This window comes from Pyrgilauda ruficollis, unplaced genomic scaffold (assembly GCF_017590135.1).
Source record: "Pyrgilauda ruficollis isolate IOZ18807 unplaced genomic scaffold, ASM1759013v1 scaffold106, whole genome shotgun sequence".
NCBI lineage: Eukaryota > Metazoa > Chordata > Aves > Passeriformes > Passeridae > Pyrgilauda > Pyrgilauda ruficollis.
In genome coordinates this window covers 2,649,779-2,670,818 of record NW_024508766.1, presented here as the reverse complement: position 1 = coordinate 2,670,818, position 21,040 = coordinate 2,649,779, and the positions used below count along the sequence as shown (strand labels likewise).

At 42.5% G+C, this 21,040-nt stretch overlaps 1 protein-coding gene across 1 annotated transcript in view; it reads left to right on the top strand.

Annotated features, from left to right (window-relative positions):
- ABCA1 (ATP binding cassette subfamily A member 1) overlaps positions 1–21,040 on the top strand; it is a 93,561-nt gene that overhangs the window by 38,023 nt on the left and 34,498 nt on the right. Inside the window, exons 6-8 of the mRNA XM_041470647.1 lie at positions 7,613–7,734; positions 11,716–11,907; positions 19,042–19,128. Coding sequence (XP_041326581.1) covers positions 7,613–7,734; positions 11,716–11,907; positions 19,042–19,128 — 401 coding nt within the window. The remainder of the gene's footprint in view (positions 1–7,612; positions 7,735–11,715; positions 11,908–19,041; positions 19,129–21,040) is intronic.

Genomic DNA, 21,040 nt, shown 5'->3' with positions numbered 1-21,040 from the left:
CTGTTAGAAGTCTGCGTAATTTCTTTCTGCTTTTTTCATTGGCAAACTCTATTTCATGGTTGTCTGTGCAGATAACAGAATTTGCCTTGCAACAGGGAAAGTCTCGAGAATATCTGTTCTGAGGCATAATGTGCGGCTTAGGGAGGTGGTTGGGTGTGCCCCTCTTTAGGCAGGAGCTCTGCAGGCTGTGTTTGCTGGCAGGGCTGTGGTGACCAGCCTGAGGATTTTGCCTCTGTGCCTTGTGTCTTGGCTTTCTGATGCAGAGTCTTTCTCTTGTCCTGTATGTCATACAGGAAGAGGGCCTGATGGCTTTTGCATGAAACAACTACTCAAAGGGAGGTATTAGCCTTGTGTTTGTTGCTGGCTTCCCACGAAGGGTAGAGGTAGGATCTGGGTTTAATGGGCTCTGCATGCCTGAAGTCAGTGTACCCCCAGTGAAGGCTAGCTGAGGACTGGTTTGTGTATGTGCATTAGTACATGCTGAGAGCTGTGCTTTCTGCCAGAGTAATTGTTCTGGACTACATTTAAAGCTCTTCCAAGCAATAATCATGACTTAGAGAGGAATAGAGGTGGTCCTGATGTCACAGTCCCAAGATGAGAGGGAAGACCTGGGCCTGTTGCACAGTATTTCCCTTTCTCTCAGGAGAGATGCTAGCTCGTGGAGATGGATGGCAGGTTGCCCCCTTTTTACTCACATCACCATTTGGCATAGCAGATATACAAAGATGATGGACCCTGGTTATGGGGTGTTCACTTTGGTGCTATCTCATGTCTGCAGAGGCAGCACTGTTTGATGTGTGATGGCTTTCAGGGCAGAGAGCTGTAGCCCGCTGTAAAACAGGTCAGGCCATGGCTGCAGAAGGAACAGCACTTTAACTGTGAGCAAATTAGGCTTGTATTTTCACACTAGTTGATCCTGCACAACAGGCCTGCTGAGCTGCTTGATTTCTTGTAAGCAAATCAGAGTATGGCTGTCCAACTTTTTCAGAAGACAGCTTAGCTCTTGCCAGCATTAATAGGTACACAGGCAACTCTGAGAGCTATTCTCACCTCACAGGGTGAAAGCTGCCCCAGATGAAAAGAATAATTAAAACATAGTAAGTGCTAAAAAAACCAAGACCAAAAACCTTAAAAGATATTACTTCATCATGCTTTTTGGATGTGTTGTCTAAGGTTAGGAGTATAATGAAGGCAGGTGAAAACTCATTGCCTTGCCCAGCACTGCGAAAAGTTTGCTTTTCACATTGTCAGTCAGGGTCATTGGCCCAGTAGGGTTCAGTGCAGTAGCATGGTTCACCATTAGGAGATTGCAGTTTCCTCTGGATGGTCATATAATTAAAGTAATTCAGTCATTCAGTCTTTGGTTCTGCTTTTATTATGGAATTATTTGACAGCCCATTTCTATTTTTGTGGAAAGTAGCTTCAGACATCTTTTATCAATAAATCACAGTGATAGGTAATGAGTATGAAAATCATTCCAGGTGTTCAAGTGCACCTGTCACCCATTCAAGAGGAATACTTCCCAGATAATAAAAATTAATACAGACTTCCAGTGTACCAGATCATTCTGTGGCAGCATTTGATTTGCCTGCCCTGATGCCTCACCATGAGGAGGTTTCCTGAAAGACAGGTGTCTAGCTAGAATTTTTGTAGTGGTCATGTGTGCTACCAGTAAATGCTCTCAGCTTCTGGAGCTGGAGCTTCTGCTTGTTGTCTCAGCTTCAGCATCTCCATGGGCTTGTGTTGTCCAAATCTCCTGTTGCTGGAAGTATGGTCAGTGAAGAAGCAGTGCCCTGGGTGAAGCGGGCCTGTGTGACTAAGTTGCCTTGTAATCTTGTTCTGCAGTCACACCTGGGCACAGTTTAGCACAGACATGACAGCCAGCTGTACAATCAGACTGGGCCTTCCTGTCCTGTGGAAGTGCAGTTTTACCTGAATGGGGAGCTGTGAATCCAAAGTCTTTGAACAGGGACAAGAAGGTACATTCTTTGCTTGCTTGATGTTCTTCCTTCCTTGATGTTTGCTCCTTCTGTTAATTGGTGGAGACAGGTGCTGAGCTGGGAACCCCATTCTCTCTGTCTCCTTTGGGCACTTGTGGAGTGTTGCTGTTCCTAAAGAATGAAGCTAAAGTGTCTCATGCCTCATCTTACTGTTTCATCTTGCTGTGACACCTTAGTTGATGTTACAAAAATGATTGGGTTGCCCTATGGACAGTCTCTGTGGTAAGAAATAAGGGTCAGAATTTCATACCAGCTTCTGTGTTGCATTGATATTTAGCTATGATGGATACAGGCTTAGCCAAAGGCTAGCAAATCTCCCCAACTGCAATGGATATAAATAAAGTAACATAATTTTCAGTCTTGAGTGTTTAATCAGTAGACAGAAGTCTCCCGATGACAAAAAACCATGTCTATAGATCAGACTTATTGCCCTGCTTTCCTCAGAGCTGCTGAATTAACTTAAGGCATGAAGCTGCTTCTCCCCTTCCCTTCATTCATTTTTTTATAGGGAGTTAAGGTATGTGAAACTGGGAAGTAGATCAGACTGTCACAGTGTTTTCACTGAGCCTGTTAGCTTTAAAGTGGCTGACAACCTGGTACATTTTAGATAATGGGCACAAACCCTTTGGGCAGAAACCCCAAAAATTAAATGAGACCTGGTGAGCTTTGTACTCTACAGTGGATTGTGATAACATTGAATTCTATTTGCATGCCTTTTATTTTTAGAATGCAGTGTTCAGGATATGAAAAACATAGCCACAATTTCTGTGGGGTTCTGTTTTCCCTCCCTGCTGTTTAGTTTTAAAAGACACTGCACCATTAAGTTTCTGGAGGAAGTATCTGTGCTTCTCAGTGGAAGAAGAAAGAATGGGAGACAAGTATGATAGAAGAGTCTTGTCCTGTAACCTGCCCCTAAAACCTTTTCTTTTTTTCACTTGTCTGTGGATCTTCCCAGTACTGTTGGAAATTGTCACTGCTTACTATGGGACCTCTTATGATCATACTTCTAGTAAGATCAGCAAATTAAAACTGATACCCAGTCATGGCTTTTCTTGCACTTTGACCCATCTTTTGAGCTTGGGAAAGTAACTGGGGATGTGTTTCAGGAATGAGTAAAATAAAACCCTGTGGCTTTTGGACCACAGATACTTCCTTTACAGATACTTCAACACACAGAGTCAGTGTTCAGCTCTGGTCTGTATGGAACCAGAAACCCCCACGTAGCACTGATTTGCTATTTTATTAGCAATGCATATTTTTGTTTTGATGTTTATTTTAGTCAGTAATGTAGCAAGCATAGAGGTTGTTTCTCTTCACTAATTCATGGGATTGTCTTGAGCTCTTTGAATACCTTTTTGGTTTTGGGTTTGTTTTTGGTTTTTTTGTCATAAAGATTTGATTCTTAAGCAAGGACTGACTACCACTGTGCCCAGGCATAGAGGTTCTGGAAAAGGTTAGGTTGTCAGTAAAATGTAAATCTTAGGATGTAATAAAGTGTTACAGTAGGAGATGCTGTGCAGTATGAAAATCCAAGAGTTTCTGGTTTTGATGCCCAGAAGGCAGTCCCCAAGGTCTGTTTGAACTGTGTGGAAATGAAGGACAGCTGTGCCTTTTGTGAAAACAATATCCGTGAAATGCTGCCATGTGTAATTGTCTAATCCTGACTGCTGACTTCAGAGAGGAAGGGACATTTTGTGGTTAAGGCACAAGACCTCCAGGTCTGGGAGTTCTCAGTTGTGCTGGAAGCTTCCTTATATGACCATACAAAGGATTTTTCTCCCTGTCCCTCATGGGGTATGGACATCTCTTCTGCTTGTTTCATGTGCATAGGGATGGTCTCCTGTTGCCATACTGTGCCCAACCTAGCTGTAATTACAATAAAGGCATTTCAGCCAGACCTGTTGGGTTTGGGGGTTATTTTCATGGTTTACAAGCAAAAGTTTGTTCTCTGCTATTGCTCCCTTGACGTCAGGACTGAAACTGCAAAAGTAGTCTGCCATGGGGAAAGGCTGTCTCAGTATTATTTCTGCTGACTATCCCACCACTGAGTCAGCAAGATGGTTCACATCAGTTTTGACAGTCTTTTGACTGTGTTTGCTCAGTCTGACTTCCAGTTTATCTCCTCCTTGGTGCTTAGGGCTTGGCTTGCTTGCTGGGGCCTGTGGTTTCAGCCAGGAGGATGAACCTTGTGCTGGGAGTGAGGGAGCCTGCAAGGCTGCAGCTCCCTTGGTTTCCTGTTGAAGATGAAGGGGATGGGCAAGGAAGGGCTTCATGTCCATGTCAAAGTATGTGGAGAGATTGGTCTCCAGTGCATTGTTCTGTGCCCACCAGCTTGCAGTGACTGATTGTAATGATGCTCTTGTCCACTCTCAAGCAAGAGAGGAGACACAAGTTGTATTATGTTTGAGCTGACATTTTGTCTCATGTATTTGAGTAACTTGATAGTGTTTCTAAATTTTTATGGCAGGAAAATATTGCAGTAATAGGCCCGTGGTGGTAAAATGTGTTCTTCCACTCCAGGCGTTGGCATTATTAAATAACCTTGGCACTAGCCTTCAGAAGACTTACCTGTTTCTTTTGCTTTCTATTTTGGAGGGTTTTTTTCTAAGTAATGCTCTTTTGTTTCCTGAGGCCCTAGTGGGCAAGCAGTCATCTTGGATGGCAATGGCTGTTTTCAAGAGGAAACTTCTGTTAAACCTTGACTTTTTAAAGTATCCAGAGGGAGAACTTAGATGCATTGCAGTGTTCGGTACTTTCTGTTGTGTCACGTGCAAGCTGTTATGCCTGCCTCCATAACTGAGAGGGATTGCTTAAGACACTGACCCACAAGTCCTGGAAGTAGGACCAGATGGGGTGGGGTACAAAAGGCTGGCTGTGTGCTTAGGGCACTGCAGCCAGGACTGAGGTGTTGGGATTTGGTCCCTTAGTCTCGCAGAGCTTTCACCTGTGATCATGGCTTCATGATCAGCTGTCTCGAAGCCAAATACTGCCCTACAGTTCTGGTAACATTGCTCTATTTCCTTCATGGTTTACTCCAAATGATGATGAAAACTCGTTCAGATGTTTATAGGAGTTCCTTGGAAGGCAGCATTGATTTTCAGCAAATTCTAGTGCCAAGACAGTCTGAAAATGCTTGGCATGACAAAAAAGGCAGGGGACGAATGGTCTGCTAATTTTGGGCTGGTTAATTACAGCTGTGAAAGATGGTGACTTTGTTACTCCCCCTCATGATTACAGACAGGTCAGCAAGAATCTCAGTGTAGTTCAGGTTGCATTCCTGCAATTGCCTATAGAATATGTCCCTGACCAAGAAAATCATGGTTCCATATGGCAAAAAACCTCCAACCCAAACCCAGATAAAATAGACTAGCCAAGCCAAGGAGCACCACATCGCTGAGAAAACAGAAAAGTAGAAGAGTTGTTGCTTGGCTACCTTTTTTTTTTTTTTTTTTTTTTTTTCCCCCCCATAAGATATGTGGCCCTTTAAGAGAAGCTTGAAAAATATCTTAAGTAGGGGCAGATTCAATGAAAAAGCTTGCAAACATCTGATCTCTGCATGCCAGTGTGCCTTCAGTCGGCCCCCCTTTGTCCATTTGACTTTCTGAACAGTAGATGATCTCACCAGAAAATAAACAAGCTGCAGAAGTGTTTAAGGATTTTGGCACATGTAGGAAGTAACCAAGGAATCAGGGTGGGGGAAGTTTTTCCTCTGCTTGCCGTGAAGCAGGGTGCTTTAGCCTCTGCTGGAAAGCGAAGGATGGTTTTATGTTATTGCAGGAGCCAGATCTTTTCCCAGCCTTTTTCCCGGGCAGGGAGTGGAAGTGATGGTGGATTTTGCTAGCGGGGCTCAAGTGGGGCGTTTGCATGGTGTGCTCAAAACCAGCATATTCATGAGTGGTCTTGCTGCGTGGGAGAGAGGAAGGCAAGGGAGACACTTTTGCCCCAGAGTAACCTCCGCCTTGCCTCAGCTGAGGCGGGTGATTTACTTTTTCGTGTGGAACAAAAAGGCAACGGGGAATTTGTAACTGGATATGTAGATGAAGGAGCAATGACCGTCAGTAACCCCGTGTACTTCGTGCCGCAGGAGCAGAGCGCGTGGTTCCTCCCCTTGCCGGCTCCTCCGGCAGGATCAGCCTGGGAGGCAGAAGTGGCACCCGAACTGCTGGGTCTCCCTGTCACCTCCAGTGGCACCCTGAGTGCACACCATACTTCTTGATGGGGCCCATTAGTGACAGTATCACATGCCCAAGCTGAGCCATAGCCAACCAACAAAAAATAAAATCCAAAAAAGAAAACAAAACACAAAAAACCCCCCCCCAAAATCCAAACAAATGAACAAAAAAAAACCCCAACCAAAACACAAAAAACCGAGCCAAACCATAAAATCCCTCCTGCATAGGAGGTGGGGGAAGAGGTTGTTACAGCTGTCTCCTATAAGAGGGTAAAAGTACAAGCCCCAGAATCTTTCATATCATTACTTTCTCTTTAGAGCCCATTGTTTTCCACTATTTGCTCTGGGTTGCAGCATCCTATCTTCCTAAAGTACAAAATACAGCGTGACACCTAGCTAGTTGTTGTACCTCAGTCTGGAAATCTTCACTCCGGTAACTCCTATAGGACTTGGTCTCTCACCTCCTCTTGGCATAGGTGCTTTGCTCATCACTTCTTGTTTAAGCATTATGGAGATAGAATTGTCCTCTCTCTCTCTTAAAGAAAACCACAACAACAAAAACCAAACAAAACACCACTCCCTCCCCCCCACCCCAAAAAACCCCCAAACAAACCAAAGAAACCAAAACCACAACAACAAAAAACACAAAAAAAACCAAACCCATGCTCAAAACCCAAGAAAACAACACAAAACAGTGTCAGCTCTGAGTATCAGCTTTTAAATATCCAGTTTTGTGGACATTAGTGTGCTTGGATTATAATTTCCAGATGGTTCTCCTTTTGCTGTGATGTAGGTACAAATTTGTTTTAAAGTCAAGAGCTGAAACGCTGATGGCTTGAGAAGGTGAAGCACTTGGGAAAGAAAATGGAAATAATGCTGCAAATGTATTTTTTAATTCCAAGTAGCTAGGATTTTTTCCTAGATCTGTGATTCTGTATCATACCTGTGTGTCTGCATATGTCTGACTTTGAAATTAATGGTAGAGTACATCAGCTGTTAACATAATTAACTAAAGGCTAGTAAATCCCTTAGTGGACCATGCACCAGCTCAGTCCCATGTTCAGTAACAACACAGGGATTAAGTGCTAATGCTGTAGTAGGTTTCAGATCAAGGGAGCAACTTGGTGTGCCTTGCTTCTGTGTATTTATGAGCAAATTGACCTAAAGTAATGATGTTAATGGGAGTTGGTTTTGAAGATTGATTGCTTTTTTTGTTGTTGGTTTGGGGTTTTATTTGAGACCAAGACATCATGGATTGACATTTCTGAAGCCTGCCAAGTTTCAGAGCACTTTACCAGCAGCTCCTCTTCCTTTTGTGCTATGGTTTGTGTAATTCCCTCTCCCCTATTTATCAGCTTTACTTTTCCTGTTCAGTGCTCTCACATGAGTTTCTTTTTGGCTTTGCTGTGACCAGAATTTTGCTTGTTTTGTCATTTTCCAGACTTGAAACTTCGGGATTTCCTGATTGACAATGAGACATTCTCTGACTTCCTCCATCATAATATGTCTATGCCATCATCTGCAGTAGAGGAGCTACTGGATGCAGGGGTCAACCTGCAGCAGGTAAAGAGTACTTTCAGCTCCTAACATAATGCTTGTCTATTGTTTGTTTAGCTGTAGTGCCAAGATCCACAGTGCTGGACCCCTCTGTGCTATGTGCCAAGATCCACAGTGCTGGACCCCTCTGTGCTATGTGCTGTAGAAACACAGAGAAAAATGTATTCCCTGCTTTTGTCTTTCGACCTGCATAAGAGAATAGTACCCTCAGGCTAAACTGAATTTCTTTCTTCCTTCTTTTTTTTTTTTTTTTTTTTTTTTCTTTTTTTTTTTTTGTTTAATGGAAGTAAAACATTAATTAAGCTGCTAGCGCTGTTCTGACTGTTTTCAGCCACTCAGCTTGGACTGGAGCAGGATTTCTAGGTCTCGCTCTGCCTTACATTCCTGTGCAGCAGAAGGAGCTCTACTTTCAGGTTTGTGGCCCACGCATTAAGACAGGCACATCCTGAGTGCTCCATGATTTCAGTCATAAACATAGCAAGTGGGGACAGTGGGCTAGAACCCTGTCATGTGATGGCCGTCTGTCATTGTCATGCTTGTAACATGTTTTTTGCTAGGCTTGATGAATTAGTCCCCCAGCATCCTTTCTAATGCAGATGTCAGAACAGACTTCAAAGAAAGACCCAGGGTTCTCTTGAAAGAATGCAAAAGGTGGTATGCAAAAGAAGGAGAAAATCTATTTTGATCCTCAACTCCATATCAGATCTCTTCATTGAAGTGGAATGGATTAATTGTCCTTTTAGTCTTTGTTTTCCTGTAGTTACAAATGCTGTCCCTCTTTGCACACATTGTCTTGTTCTTCAGTGAATTCTTTCAAGCCGTCTGTTGTAGTGCAATTTGATAAGTTATCCTACAAGTTAAGGACACATTCTGCTAAAAAAATGTAAAGCAGAGAAAAAAAATCTTACCCATTTTAGGCTGCAAGCTTTGTTTTACTTTAATTAGATTAAGACACAATCATACTACAGATGAGTCTGGGAGGGTAACTGGAAGACTGAAGCAACAGCATTCTTATAATTCTCCCTAAGTTAGTGGAGGGGCAGAAAGATTTTCAAACAGGCAGAAACACAAAAAAACTCACTGTACATTGTGTGACTGCCATGCTGTATTGGTTGTATATGGAAATGGAAGGAGGCAAAAAGCTTAGCTTCTGTCTACACAATGTGTCTGAAGGGCGGTGAAAGACTGGTCAGTCACCTTATTCTTCCTTGAGTGCTTCAGGCTGTGCTCTTGTGTAATTTCTGAGCTGATTCTGCTAAAGTACTGGGAGTGATGCTGCTAAGTCATAACAGCATTCTGTGCTTAGGGATGGCAAGAAGAGCTAATCTGAGCACCAGGATGTTAAGCTACGGGACAGAGCAGTGGCTCACCAAATTTTGTGTGAGCAATTTTCTAATACAGATGGTAACTAGGCATACAGACCTCTCCCTTCCTGCAGCATTACTTTATCTGACTCACAGAATGGACGTCTTTGATTTTGCTGGAGATCTGGTTTGGAGATCTGACCTCACTGCTGAGCTGCCTAGTGACTTCAGTATTAATAGGCAGTATTTGTTAGGTTTCTGAATGAATGGGTCACAGCTTCATTCAGAAGTCATATAGTAAAAGGGCCTATCCAGAGTATGCCAACCTTTCACAGCAAATACAGCCTGCTTCTGCCGTCTGTTGGTGTCCTGGGGTTGTTCAGCGAGGCCAGAAGTTATGTTGTGCCATCAAGTAAGGAACTGGAGTCTCCAAGGAGATGGGACTGTTCAGTGGTGTTACTGTAATGACAGCGCTGTGGCATATCCAGCAGGGCTTTGTATCTAGCATACTGAAATTAATGCAAACAGGTAAAAGCAACCAAAGCCTTGTCTTGATGGGCATGTTGCTTCCTGGGGCTGAGTGGCTCAGCCTTGTGTTTTTCTAGTCATGGCAGGTGTGCTCAGAAGGGTGTGGGATTTGGAAGGTGCTTGGGTCAGCAGTGGGCAAGCAGCTGTGTAATCAAGGCTGGTATGCTGCTGTTGTCCAGGTGTGGCCAGACAGCTCTTGTGTGGCTTGGAAGTGGGAATAGGTCCTGTCCCTCTGAAAAGCTGAAGGCACATGAGGTCCTGGGCCAGTGCTGAAGCATGATGCATTGATTATCAGTGAAGAGTAAATAGTATGGCCAGTGCATATTCTGCTTGGAACAAATCTCTGTTTCATGAAGCAGGAAAAGTCCCAATGAGAGAATTAGATGACATGTAAGGACAGAGCAATTACCTATGACTACTTTCAGGCATGAGCCTTGCATTTTGAGAGTCCTTAGGGAATTAAATCTGTCATTTAAGGTGTATTTTTGCCTGCTGAAGGCACCATGTGTTCAGATGACTGCAAGTGGTTAGAGAACTTGCTGACTTGGTGAGACTGGGTGCTTCAGGATGGATAGGTAGAATGCTTTTTCTAAGGTCTCATGCTATGGACCTCAATGCTTCAAAAGGGCAGCTTCTCACCCAAAGAGCCTAAAATCTGGGTGAAAAATGTGGACATTTTCAGAATGGTGGAAGGTTGCTCACCTTCACTTTTTGTGAGTGAACACTGAGGCACTGGGAGACACTGGTTTTTCTATATGTCCACCCAGGGAAGCTTGTTCCGGGAGTGTTATTTCAGTGCCCCACAAATATCTCCTTTTCAGCATGTCTATAACACTCATAATAGTATCTCTGCTGGCAAGAGAAAAAGCACCCCAAATTTTCAAAAGGCAAATCTTTTTGATGTGAATGCTGTTTGGCATTGAAAGATGGGATTTTTGACATATGGATACAGAGCAAAGTTAAAGGTTTGCATGCGTATTGCATTAAAAATCCCTCCTCTCTCCTGTCAGTTCGATTTGCTTGTTTCCTGGACGTTATGCAGTTTTCCCCTCAGATTATGCATACCCCTTTGGTTTTGACAGACAAAAAGTTTCAGGCTTACCAGCCTGGTTCAGAAGCTGCTAACTCTTCTGGAATGTAGATCAATCCTCTTTAGCTGTTGAGAGTTGGGCAATGCACACTGGGTCTTATGAAATGACAGAAAGAAGAAATCAAGTATACAGCTGTTACCTGTGCATTTACAGTAAAATGGTTCCATCTGTCTAGCCCCAAGGCAAACAAAAGTTTCTTTCCAATAGTAGGCTCCTGATTTTTTTCCTTGTTTATCATCTTTAAGAAGTATGCAGCTTTTTGGCATGGACTTTGTTGTTCAGCAAACATGAAGCTGGTAACTGACCTTATTAAAAGACTTTGTTTATCAGGTCTGAAACAGTCTCATGACAACTCAGAGGGATTTTATCAATTTTGTTAATAAGGTGATTGCATGTGGATTAGGAAACATTATTGACAAGGAAACCATTACCTTAAGAAAAATATGTCTGTGAAGGAGGACTCTAGGATCTTATCTCATTTGTTGCAGCCAGTAAGATAACTTTTTTTTCACTGATACATTATCTGCTCAAAACCACTGCAAAACGTTTGTCTCAGCAGTTAGTGAGTAGATACTTCAGAGTTCAGGGAGATGATTCTGAATCATTACTGCATAGAAAATGTAACTGGCAGATATGTCTTAAGTAGTTTGGGACATAGGTCTTTTGCCCTTCACATAGATTTGCCAGACTTGTCTGGTCACAAGCCTTGTTTTTTTCTCTGTGGCTCATTTCCCAGAAGACTGAATATTAGGCAATGCATGTACCCTTGGTTGGAGGAAATGGCTGCTGTGGAGGACAGGATCACGGCTGCTTTGTGCATATTTGAGGGAGAGTGAAGAGAGACCTGCCTCCCCCAGGACTTCTCTCCCATGTTCTCAGCAGGGAAGGGATTTTCTTGGAACTGAGTTGCATATGAATCAGGGCTGCTCAACATGTAGGGAAGAATGCCTCCTCACCTCTATCTGGAAATGTTATGAATGGCTTGCTTTGTCTGAGCAATAACCAATTTTTTTTCTTGAAGTCTTAGATGAAGGCAGACTTACATGCTTTTCCCACTTTCACAGGTCATTGTGTCTGGTTATCGAATGCGACTGAGAGATCTCTGCAATAGCTCAGCATCATCTGAATTTCTAATGATCCAAAATCAGACTACAGCCATGGACTCTGAAGCCTTCATTTGCACCTTGTCAAAGGAAAAACTCCATGCAGCCGAGCAAGCCTTCCGTGCTAACCTGAATCCTTTGAAGCCTCTTCAGGTGAGTTCACTGGGCGCACCAGTGAGAGTCTGTCATTGACACAGTGACATTTTCCATGTCATTCAGTCTAGGAATTCATCCCTGTATTTCCAGAACTGCTTAGAGACAGTTAGAAAGAAGAAGGATGATCGGTCTTTGTTATGGGAGCATGAACAACATGCTTCTTCCCGTCATTCTTACCCCTCTTCAGTCTACTACTTGCACAGCATAAGTGTGTGTGGTCTGCAGTTCAGTTTGTTTGAGTAAGGTCTTTAAGATGCACAGTAACAGACAGGCTCTTGGTTGTCCCTGTGTTCTAGTCAAATATTGTATCTTGGCTGGAAAGAGACCAAATATGAGCCTGGCTTTTGCTGAGCACTAAAACTACCACCCTCTGCCCTTGGCATGGGGCCACTGAGTACAGAAGTTTCTAGCCACTGACAGGCCACAACCTTTAAGTAGGTTTAAATCATATGAAGCACAGTCAAATTTTAAAGTCCTGTTTCAAAAATCAACCAGTGGAATGGGGTATTGGGGGAAGAATTCATTGAACTTCAAGAAAACACATTATTTACAGGGTAACTGGAGACTAGAGTCGGCTTGGATCTAGGAAAATCCGATAATGTTTTGCTACAGATCTGCAATATCTGTTAAAATATGGAAGTTTGAGGAATTCAGTGCTAAGAATGACAACAGTGTGAAGAAAGGATCACAGAACCAACCCTGTTACCCACTATAACAAATATTCTGTTGTCTGCTGTGTCAGATTTCAGATTTTGATGAGTCTTTCAGTACTCAAAGCCATGTACCAATTGCTTGGCTTTGTCCGTGGTCAAAGAGGGTCATTATTAAGCACTGGAATCATATTTCTCTCCTGCACACTATGTAGTGGTCAGTGACTTCTTCTCTCCACAGTTCATCTTCTGTTTTCCACGTGTCCTCCATCTGCACTTTGTCTTTGCTGCTGGACAAGCAAGACAACCCATAAGCAATAAGACATGGGGTAACAGCACTAAAATTGTAACAGAGATGGACTGTTTGGAGAAGACTCACTATAACTTCTTACTTGTCATCAGTTGTATGTGTATATGCACATATATACATAATTTACTTTAAACCACTCAAAGGTACTAGAATTCTGCGGTCTGAGGGGGCTGGAAATAGACAGCTATTGTATCACTCAGAATTGGTTTTCTGGGTCCTGTGGAGACTGTCTTGCTTTTCTTATTTTTGGAAGCTTCTGCAGCTTAGCTGACAGAAGCAGGTACTTAGTGTCTGTGGTCTTAGGTCTATATTGTTTGTTGGTGAAACATTCATAAGCCACTTTGTGCCTCTTGGCAACAGCAGTATAGATTTAAGACATTATGTGCAGTTTTGGGGGCCTTCTGAGAAGCTGGCTCATGAGCTTGTCTTTAAGGGGAAAAGAACTGGAGTCCAGAAGCCAGCAGTTCTAAACCTGCTGTGCGTTATTGTCTGGTAAAGGTCTACAGAAATGTGTCACACTGTATCCAGTACTTAAGAGGTAAGAGCTGCTGTAATGAATCAGTGAGTGAAACAAAAACTAACTGGCTTCTATGTGGCCAGACAAAATGGATACATTAAGTGTGGGATCATAACCAACACGTTTGAAACTTAGTGTCTTTAGAGGCTAAAAGGTGCTCTGACCTGCAGTAACATCCTTGAACAAAGAGGGAACTTTCTGCTCATGAACAAAGGAGGTTTTTGACACAGCTTATTGAAGGCATTGTGTGTCAAATCTTGGACGTGTACACTGAAGATAGCATGCTCTGTATCTACTACAGAGTCTGTAAACCAATGCCAGCAATTTGTCAAGATATTTTTTTTTTTTTTCTGAATCTCTTTGATGTACATCACAGCAAGGCATTTCAGTAAACAAAGTAAGGGCCAAGTCCAATGCAGGTGCAACAGCAATTTCGAGACAGGTTTTTAGCTTGTGTAATTGGACATGACCTTCACTGATTGCACTATTTTGTGATTTATGGAGAGGCAGCATATTAGTACAAGAAGGTTAATACAAGGGCTTGCAACTGTGTGCAAGAACTCTGTAAATTCAACACCAAGGGCTTGAATTGTAAACTGGAAATTTGTGCCTCTCTGATATCTGGGCAGTTAAGTGGCTACGGTTTCTTGAAATGTCTTAATACATAGGACTTAGCCTGACATCCACCTGCTTGTTTTTTTTCCCCTCTTCATTCCTGTTATTCTCTCTGCAAGATGATGCAGTAAATTTCATCATGGAATTGATCCGGATTAAGAGTGATTGACCTGATTGTATGTTTACACAAATATTTATGCTAAAACATGAAGGGTAGAGGGCAAGATGTAGAGCCCTATGATCAGGGAATGAGTGTGTGGGCTGAGACTCTGATAACACTCAGTTCTGGCTTAAAATGTGTGTACATTTGCAGCCTCAGGGAAATGCTAAGTGTTGTAAGTAGCTCTCAAAAATGCAGTAGTTACTAGCAAATTATGGACAGATCAGGGTTTTAAAAAATAAATTAAAGTGCATGCATGATGAAATGCATGAGCTCTAAATGTCGCAGCACTGCTTTTATAAAAAGAAAGGCATGGAATAAACATTTTACATACCTGCTCCTCAGTTCTATCCAGAACACCTTCAGTGTTGCCCAAAGGGCAGTGATACAGTTAAAACAAGAACTTCTAATTAAAATTTTACACTAGAAATCTAGCTCTGTCACTGATCTTTTGTACTGCATGAATTTAGCCTGTTCTGTAGGATGCAAAAGCAGAGCCAAGCACATGGAGGTATGATAGGGAGGTTAAAGTCTATGTTCTTACTCTTTTTCATGTAAGAACCTACTTGAAGCAGGCTGTTCAGATCAAAACCCATCAGAAAATCTGGGTGTGATCATGGGGCACCAAGGTGGAGGATCAACTTTCCTTCTTCTGAGTGTTCAATCCACTAGATGGAAAAAGCGTTTCATAAAGTCAAATTCCCTATTCCATGGCCCGTGTCTTAATCAGCATCCATTCTCTGAAGCCTTTTGGCCAACGATACTATAGGACATGTTGTACAAGCACCTTGTGGACACATTATCTCTTCTTGAGGCTTGCCTTGCACTGGCTGAGTGAGACTGAGGCAGGAGAAGCTGGTTTGAGAACAGTAGTGAAACATGTTTGCATATTACATATGACTGCATGCATGCGAATTTCCTTCCGGGCTTTCTCCTCGTAGTAGGCCAGCACTTGTCCCATAGAGGAACTACGCAGTTTGGGAAAGGCTAACAAGAGTAATGGCAGTAAGTTCCCAGCCATTACAGTCCAGTGGGACATTTCTGACCGTCTTGTATCATAGAAGTATCTGTTTGTGTATCCCTCTGCAAATCTTCCCAGTTTTGATTGTGATTTGGTGGGCGAAGGTTAAATGATAATTCAGATTGCTCCTGTGGAATTTCATCTCTTAGACAACACTGCCTAATAAGGGCTTTGCCCTACTCACTTCCAGTGGTATGGATCTGTAATAAGCCATAAATATGCTGTGGCTTGTCTACTACAGTGGTCCTTGAAAGACTGTGGGTCTTTCATGGGACATGAAAATCCAATTGTTTCTTTCTCCCTCTGTAATATGGGTGGTATTTTGTCAAATGGTTAGCATGAACTAAGCATTAGATAATAAATGCATTGCAGTTGAAAAATGGTTTTTAGAAAAGGTCTCCTAATGTAAATATGTGCTACAACTGAATTAGTAGCTTTCGTTGGTCTTTTGAGAGCATTTTCAGTCAAGCACAATGACATCATCCGTTAAGCAGCAGAGGTTTGAGACTTCCACTTTCAGGAAACAAGAGCTGAAGCTTCAAGCACGTGATTTTTCTGCAGAGGCCAGTGGAAAGTTTCTAGTAAGATCAGTATAAAGTTGTAATAACTATTTCAAAGCAAATGTGGTAGAGTCATCTTCATTAAGGAGAAACAGTCAGCTGTATGATGCAGACTGAATTTTGGCTGAATATTTTGACTTCCCAACACTTTAAACCCATGCATTCTCATGTATGTTAAATCAGATTTGTCCATACCATGTAAGTCTCATGTGAGTTTATTAAAGGCTTGTCCCTCAACTCCAGCCATCTCAAGTATTTGTCACTAGAGTAAATCTTGTAGCATGCCCATACAAGCACAGAGTTCCCCCCAGTGCACTCAGTACTTCAGGAGTATTATGATGTTGGCTGCCCCAAAAGACAAATTTAGTGACTTGCTAGCCACTACCACAGTAATTGTAGAGGGCAGTTGTGTTCAAAATGTGCTAGACGTTTGTCTTTCCACACTGTGCCTAGAACAGACAGGTGATGTTTTTGCAGCACATTGCCAGTAAATGAGTCATTGCCCTCCCCAGCCCCTAGATGTAGTGTGGATATCTGCTAAAGACAGTCCCACAGTAGGAACAGTCTTCCTGGGTCTACCCTGGGCCGAGAGGTTTCTTATTAATGTAATTAACTACTTAGTGAGTCACTACAAAGATGTATATTACAGGGAAATTAATGACATGTTCATCTGTTCAAAGAAGACTGGCCCTTGTGACTAATCTTTTGTTATTGTCTCTGGTCATGGCTTATGAGAAGCTTCCTGAGTAGGCTTTGAGGTGCAAGAAGTGGTAGAGAGAGTAAAATTTCCTCCATATAAATGGTACTATTGCAAGTTCTGGTGAGAAATTATCTTGAAGTGATATGAATTTGTTAGGGAAGAGAGGTCAGGGTGCTGTGGTATGAAAGGATAGATCGGTACTCTTCACATTTTAGAGTAAGATTTGATTTAGATTGATTTGCAAGCTCCTTGAATCACCTAAGATGTACGTGGTCAGGAAAAAGTCAGGTTAGGTTCAGTGTCCTTGACTCATCATCCAGCAGTGGCCCTTAATGGAGGCATGTAAAAGATGCAGCCACTGGGCAAGCATGTAACGTTTCTTCAGTGTCATGTCCTGTTCTTCAGTAGCTTGCAACCCAGACTTTCTCATCTGCTGTTGGGATCTTGTTTTTTAATAGCATTTGGTAAGATTTTTATGTTCAATTAATTCTTTTAAGTCTTTCTCAAACTCACAATACTTTCAGCATTGTGTAGAGTCTACTGGGGTTTTTTTCTGTTTTGACTAAGCTGCATAAGCAGAAGCTACTTTGGTTTTGTTTTAAACTGATCATTTCACTGGAAGTTTTCTAGCTCTGTATGATGAGGCACAGAGGGCAATCACCCCACTTCCATTCCCCATCCCACTTGTAAGTCTACAGACCTTTGTCATAACCTCTGTTTGTCCTTACACATCCCATTGGAAGAACTGGGGTCTATTGTTCTTCCTTCAAAAACCATTCTTACCTTGAATCATGGCCTTTGTCTGTACCTGAGCTCAGAGATGGAGAACCCAAAATTGCACATAGTGCTTGAGAACCAGGATTGCATGGTGGATTTATGTTGATATTGGTCTGTTTTATCACTGTATTTCTAAGATCTGTCTTTTTGAGTGGCATTAGTTAATTCAGGGCCATACAAAGGGTGTCTTAAGGTAGAACTGTCTTTTCCCTATGTACTTTACTTTGCAATGCTGAATTTTGTCTGGCACTTTATAACAGCGTGTCAGTAGGAGGATGTTCACTAATCCTTTGCAATTGGATTTTGACTTTTCACTGTTCTGAACCAATTAGTATCTTCAGAAAACTTTTCCTCATCCACCCTATCACTGAATCACCTCTGAATGCAGTGAACACAAATCTATGTGGAGATTGATGGAGTATATGGAGCTGAACAAACACATCTCTTGTTCATGCACCTGGAACTTTCTACCTCATCTTACTGCTAAAGTTGTAGAGGTAGAGCAGATGAGTAGCTTTGATATTTGCTGGCTAAATTTCTTTAAATATGTCTTGAAGGTCTACACCTTCAAGATATATTTGGGATATTTAATCGCTTTTCTCCTAGATGATATGTTTTTATTTATCCAAACCTTAAGGACTGCATTCAGTAGAGATCCATAGAGGTTAGAGAATCCTCCCTGAATTTTCAAGTGGTTTTGGAGCTAAAACTAACTGTGCATTCAGAAAATCAGTTTTAAACATCCCAGCAGATCAGCGTAACAGTGCCATTTACAATAGCTGGCACTGACCACGTCTTACCCATCTCCAGCAGATCAAGCAGAACAAGTGAAAACCTCCAGGCTTTGTTTCCAGAAATTGCCCCAGGAAAAATGTGAAAAGGAAGAGATTCAGCTCAAAAGATACGTGCTAAAATCAAGGGCCTTGGCTGTTCATCTGTGCGTTGCAGTGCTATGACTTTAGTATACTTTTAAATGCTGCAATGAGCTACTAATATGAAATCTTAGGAGTTTGCTTTAATCTTCATTCCTTTGAAACAAGGATTGTTCCCAAATGTTTTCCTTGCAAGATAATCCAAATATGTGAATGAAAGGGAAAAAGAGCCCCACAAACTGAACTCCAGGCCACCAGTTACATGTAGAGCAATTGGAAAAAAGGAGTTGTCTTCAATGTGACTTCCTGCTAGAGCAAATAGTTTCCTGAAAGCTGTGCCTTCCACTTCTGGAAGCCTATCAGTCTTGCTCTTTGGTGACAGTGCATGCCAGCTATTTCCTGGAAGCTGTTTATTTTAAAATACACCCTTGGTTTGGATAAAGAATATCAAGGTCTGATGAGAGGACTTTAGTGATAATGTGCACTGCAGTAGGGAGTCCTTTGTATCTGAGTATCTTGTATCTGTGTAGTCTCGCTGAAAACCTGCACCCACCAAATTGTCCTTTTCTCCGCTGTACTGACTTTGCATCCCCTTGTTAGCACTGGCTTGCGGGATTTCATGTGCTGTCCTGTAGACTGTGCTTGTTTTGTGACCTGGAATGCAAGTCATCCTTTACATTTTAAGTGTATGTGCATGCATTTAACATTTTGTTGGTATGGTTCTGATTATGGTATCTGTGTACTTAACCTGTGAGAAGAGAAAGGGGCGATCCTATCACATTGCAGAGTGCAGAAGCATTTTAAGTTCAACATTACACAGAAAGCCTGCTCCATCTTCCCCACTAATGTAAACAGTCCTAACTGCTCTATTCAAGAGTGTTTACAAGAGTTTAATTTCTTCATTTGTGCTTTGCAGTAACTTCTGGTTTCCTTTTCTCTCTTCCTGCAGAGACAACTTTCTTTCAATTCCTCCTTGTGGGATCTGTCAGAAACGGTGGAAACTTTGAGAGAGAGCATTGGGAAGCTTGTTAAAGAGGTAAGAAAAGCCTTTGTGTCAGGAGTACGCATCACTGTGCTTGCTATCTTAGCCTGTGATCGAGTACAAGAAGCAATTTATAGTCAAATCCCTGGCTTGTTTTGAAACTTTTCCCCATCCTACAGCTGTTTTCCCTGCGTGCAGGCAGTATGCACTTCGCAACCTCTTGGCACTTCAAGTTACAAATACCATAACAGGGATTAGGACATTTTCTGTAGTGTTTTGTCTTCTCAGCAGTGGCACAACGGTTGGGCTTGTGGTACATCTGCTGCCAGGTAGTGCCTTGCAAACTACATATTGAGGCTTTCCTTTCTACTTTTTCTCATCCAGTTGCCAGCCCATATCAGGGTTATTAATTGGTTGTATCTACTGGGTTTTGTGTGCAGTGAGGGTATGGCATGTGGAAAAGGTGCTGTGGCTGTTATAATTTAAATTAGTAGCAGTAGGCTACTCTTTGTCTATCTTGCTTTTTGGGCCATAAATTGTTTTCCAGTCTTGTGGGGCGCTCAGCACAATGACATCACAATGCTAAAAAAAAAGTGAGTTGCACAGTCAATTTGACATGCTTGAGACTGCAAGTATTTGTTTTTGCAGGTGAAATTATGGATTAAGAAAAAAAGCTCTGCATACCTAAGTTTGAATCAGAAGTCCAAATCTGGGGGGGTAGGGGGTGGGTGTTGAGCCAGAAACTTATCCTAGATTTTTTGTCTGGTTCTGACTTTGAAGTGCTGCTATTAGTCAAAAACATTCTCTCCCTGGAGCAGAAATCTCAACCATCTAAGCTAAACAGTGCCGCCGCCTCCATCTAAGCTAAACAATGCCGCCGCCTCCTCCTCCCTTTGCTAGTCTTCCGTCTTTGCATCAGAGCGAGAGGCTCTGCGCCGTGAACGGCAGTAACCTCTGGGAGCATGCACAAGAGCGGGTCACTCCAGGTTAGCGTGCGCCTCACTCCCACAGAGGGGCAGCTGCCGGGAGCCTGAGCTGTGCCAGCCAACAATTCCTGGCACGCACCCCTGCGAGTCCTACAACCTGCTGCGCAGCTCCCTTCACATTGAAATTAAGACGATTCCAGGATCAGCTTCAGTTAGGACCATGGAAGAGATTTTGCTGCTAGCAGGGAGGCTGCCGTTCAGAGTTTGACTACAGCTGTTTCCTGTTACGTCATTTAAGCTTGGCTTTTCTTCTTGTCTGGGATAAAAATAATTGAAACCACGTGATACTCAGTTTGCTGATGTGGCCGAAAACGTCCCAGGGTAACGTGCCTTTTGCTTGGCAGCTGTTTTGGGCATGACTACCTTTTATTCTGTCCTGCTGTGCAAACAAAGGCAGCATTTTGCTCTGTGTACAGCATGAGCTGCTCCAGATGGCTTGACCGAAAGTTACTTCTTATTGTCTGTCAGGCGGCTTTCTGTGTGAAAAGGAGGGACTTGCTCCCTTGTTTCAAAGGGCAGCAGCTTGAGGGGGTGGAGAGAGCTATTGTTTGTGCCATGTCTAGGAGCCTTTCTAGAAGGGAATTTTAATTAGAAAATGGTCTGAACAAAATATTTGTCTTGGAGTATGGGAATTGATTTGATCTGTGTCCTTGGACTCTTTAAATCAACTTCTAGGAGGGCAGATTAAACACCAAGAACAAGGGCAACTATTTAGATACACTTAGGGGGCCAGGCCTGATGTCTGGAAGAAGAAATAGCTTAGTAACCCTTCACATTTGACATATTTGCTTCCAGAGGTGTAAAAAGATCAGCTCTGCATGTAAATTGTGAAGATGCTGGTGTCAAAGATGAAACAAAGTTCCTTGCTCAAGCTAATTTGTAGAAATGTGTTTTCAAATGCATTCCTTCTTTAAAATGGTTAGTACTTCACATGTTCATGGGGATTATCTGCACTTCCTATTTAAGTACCTTTACTTATA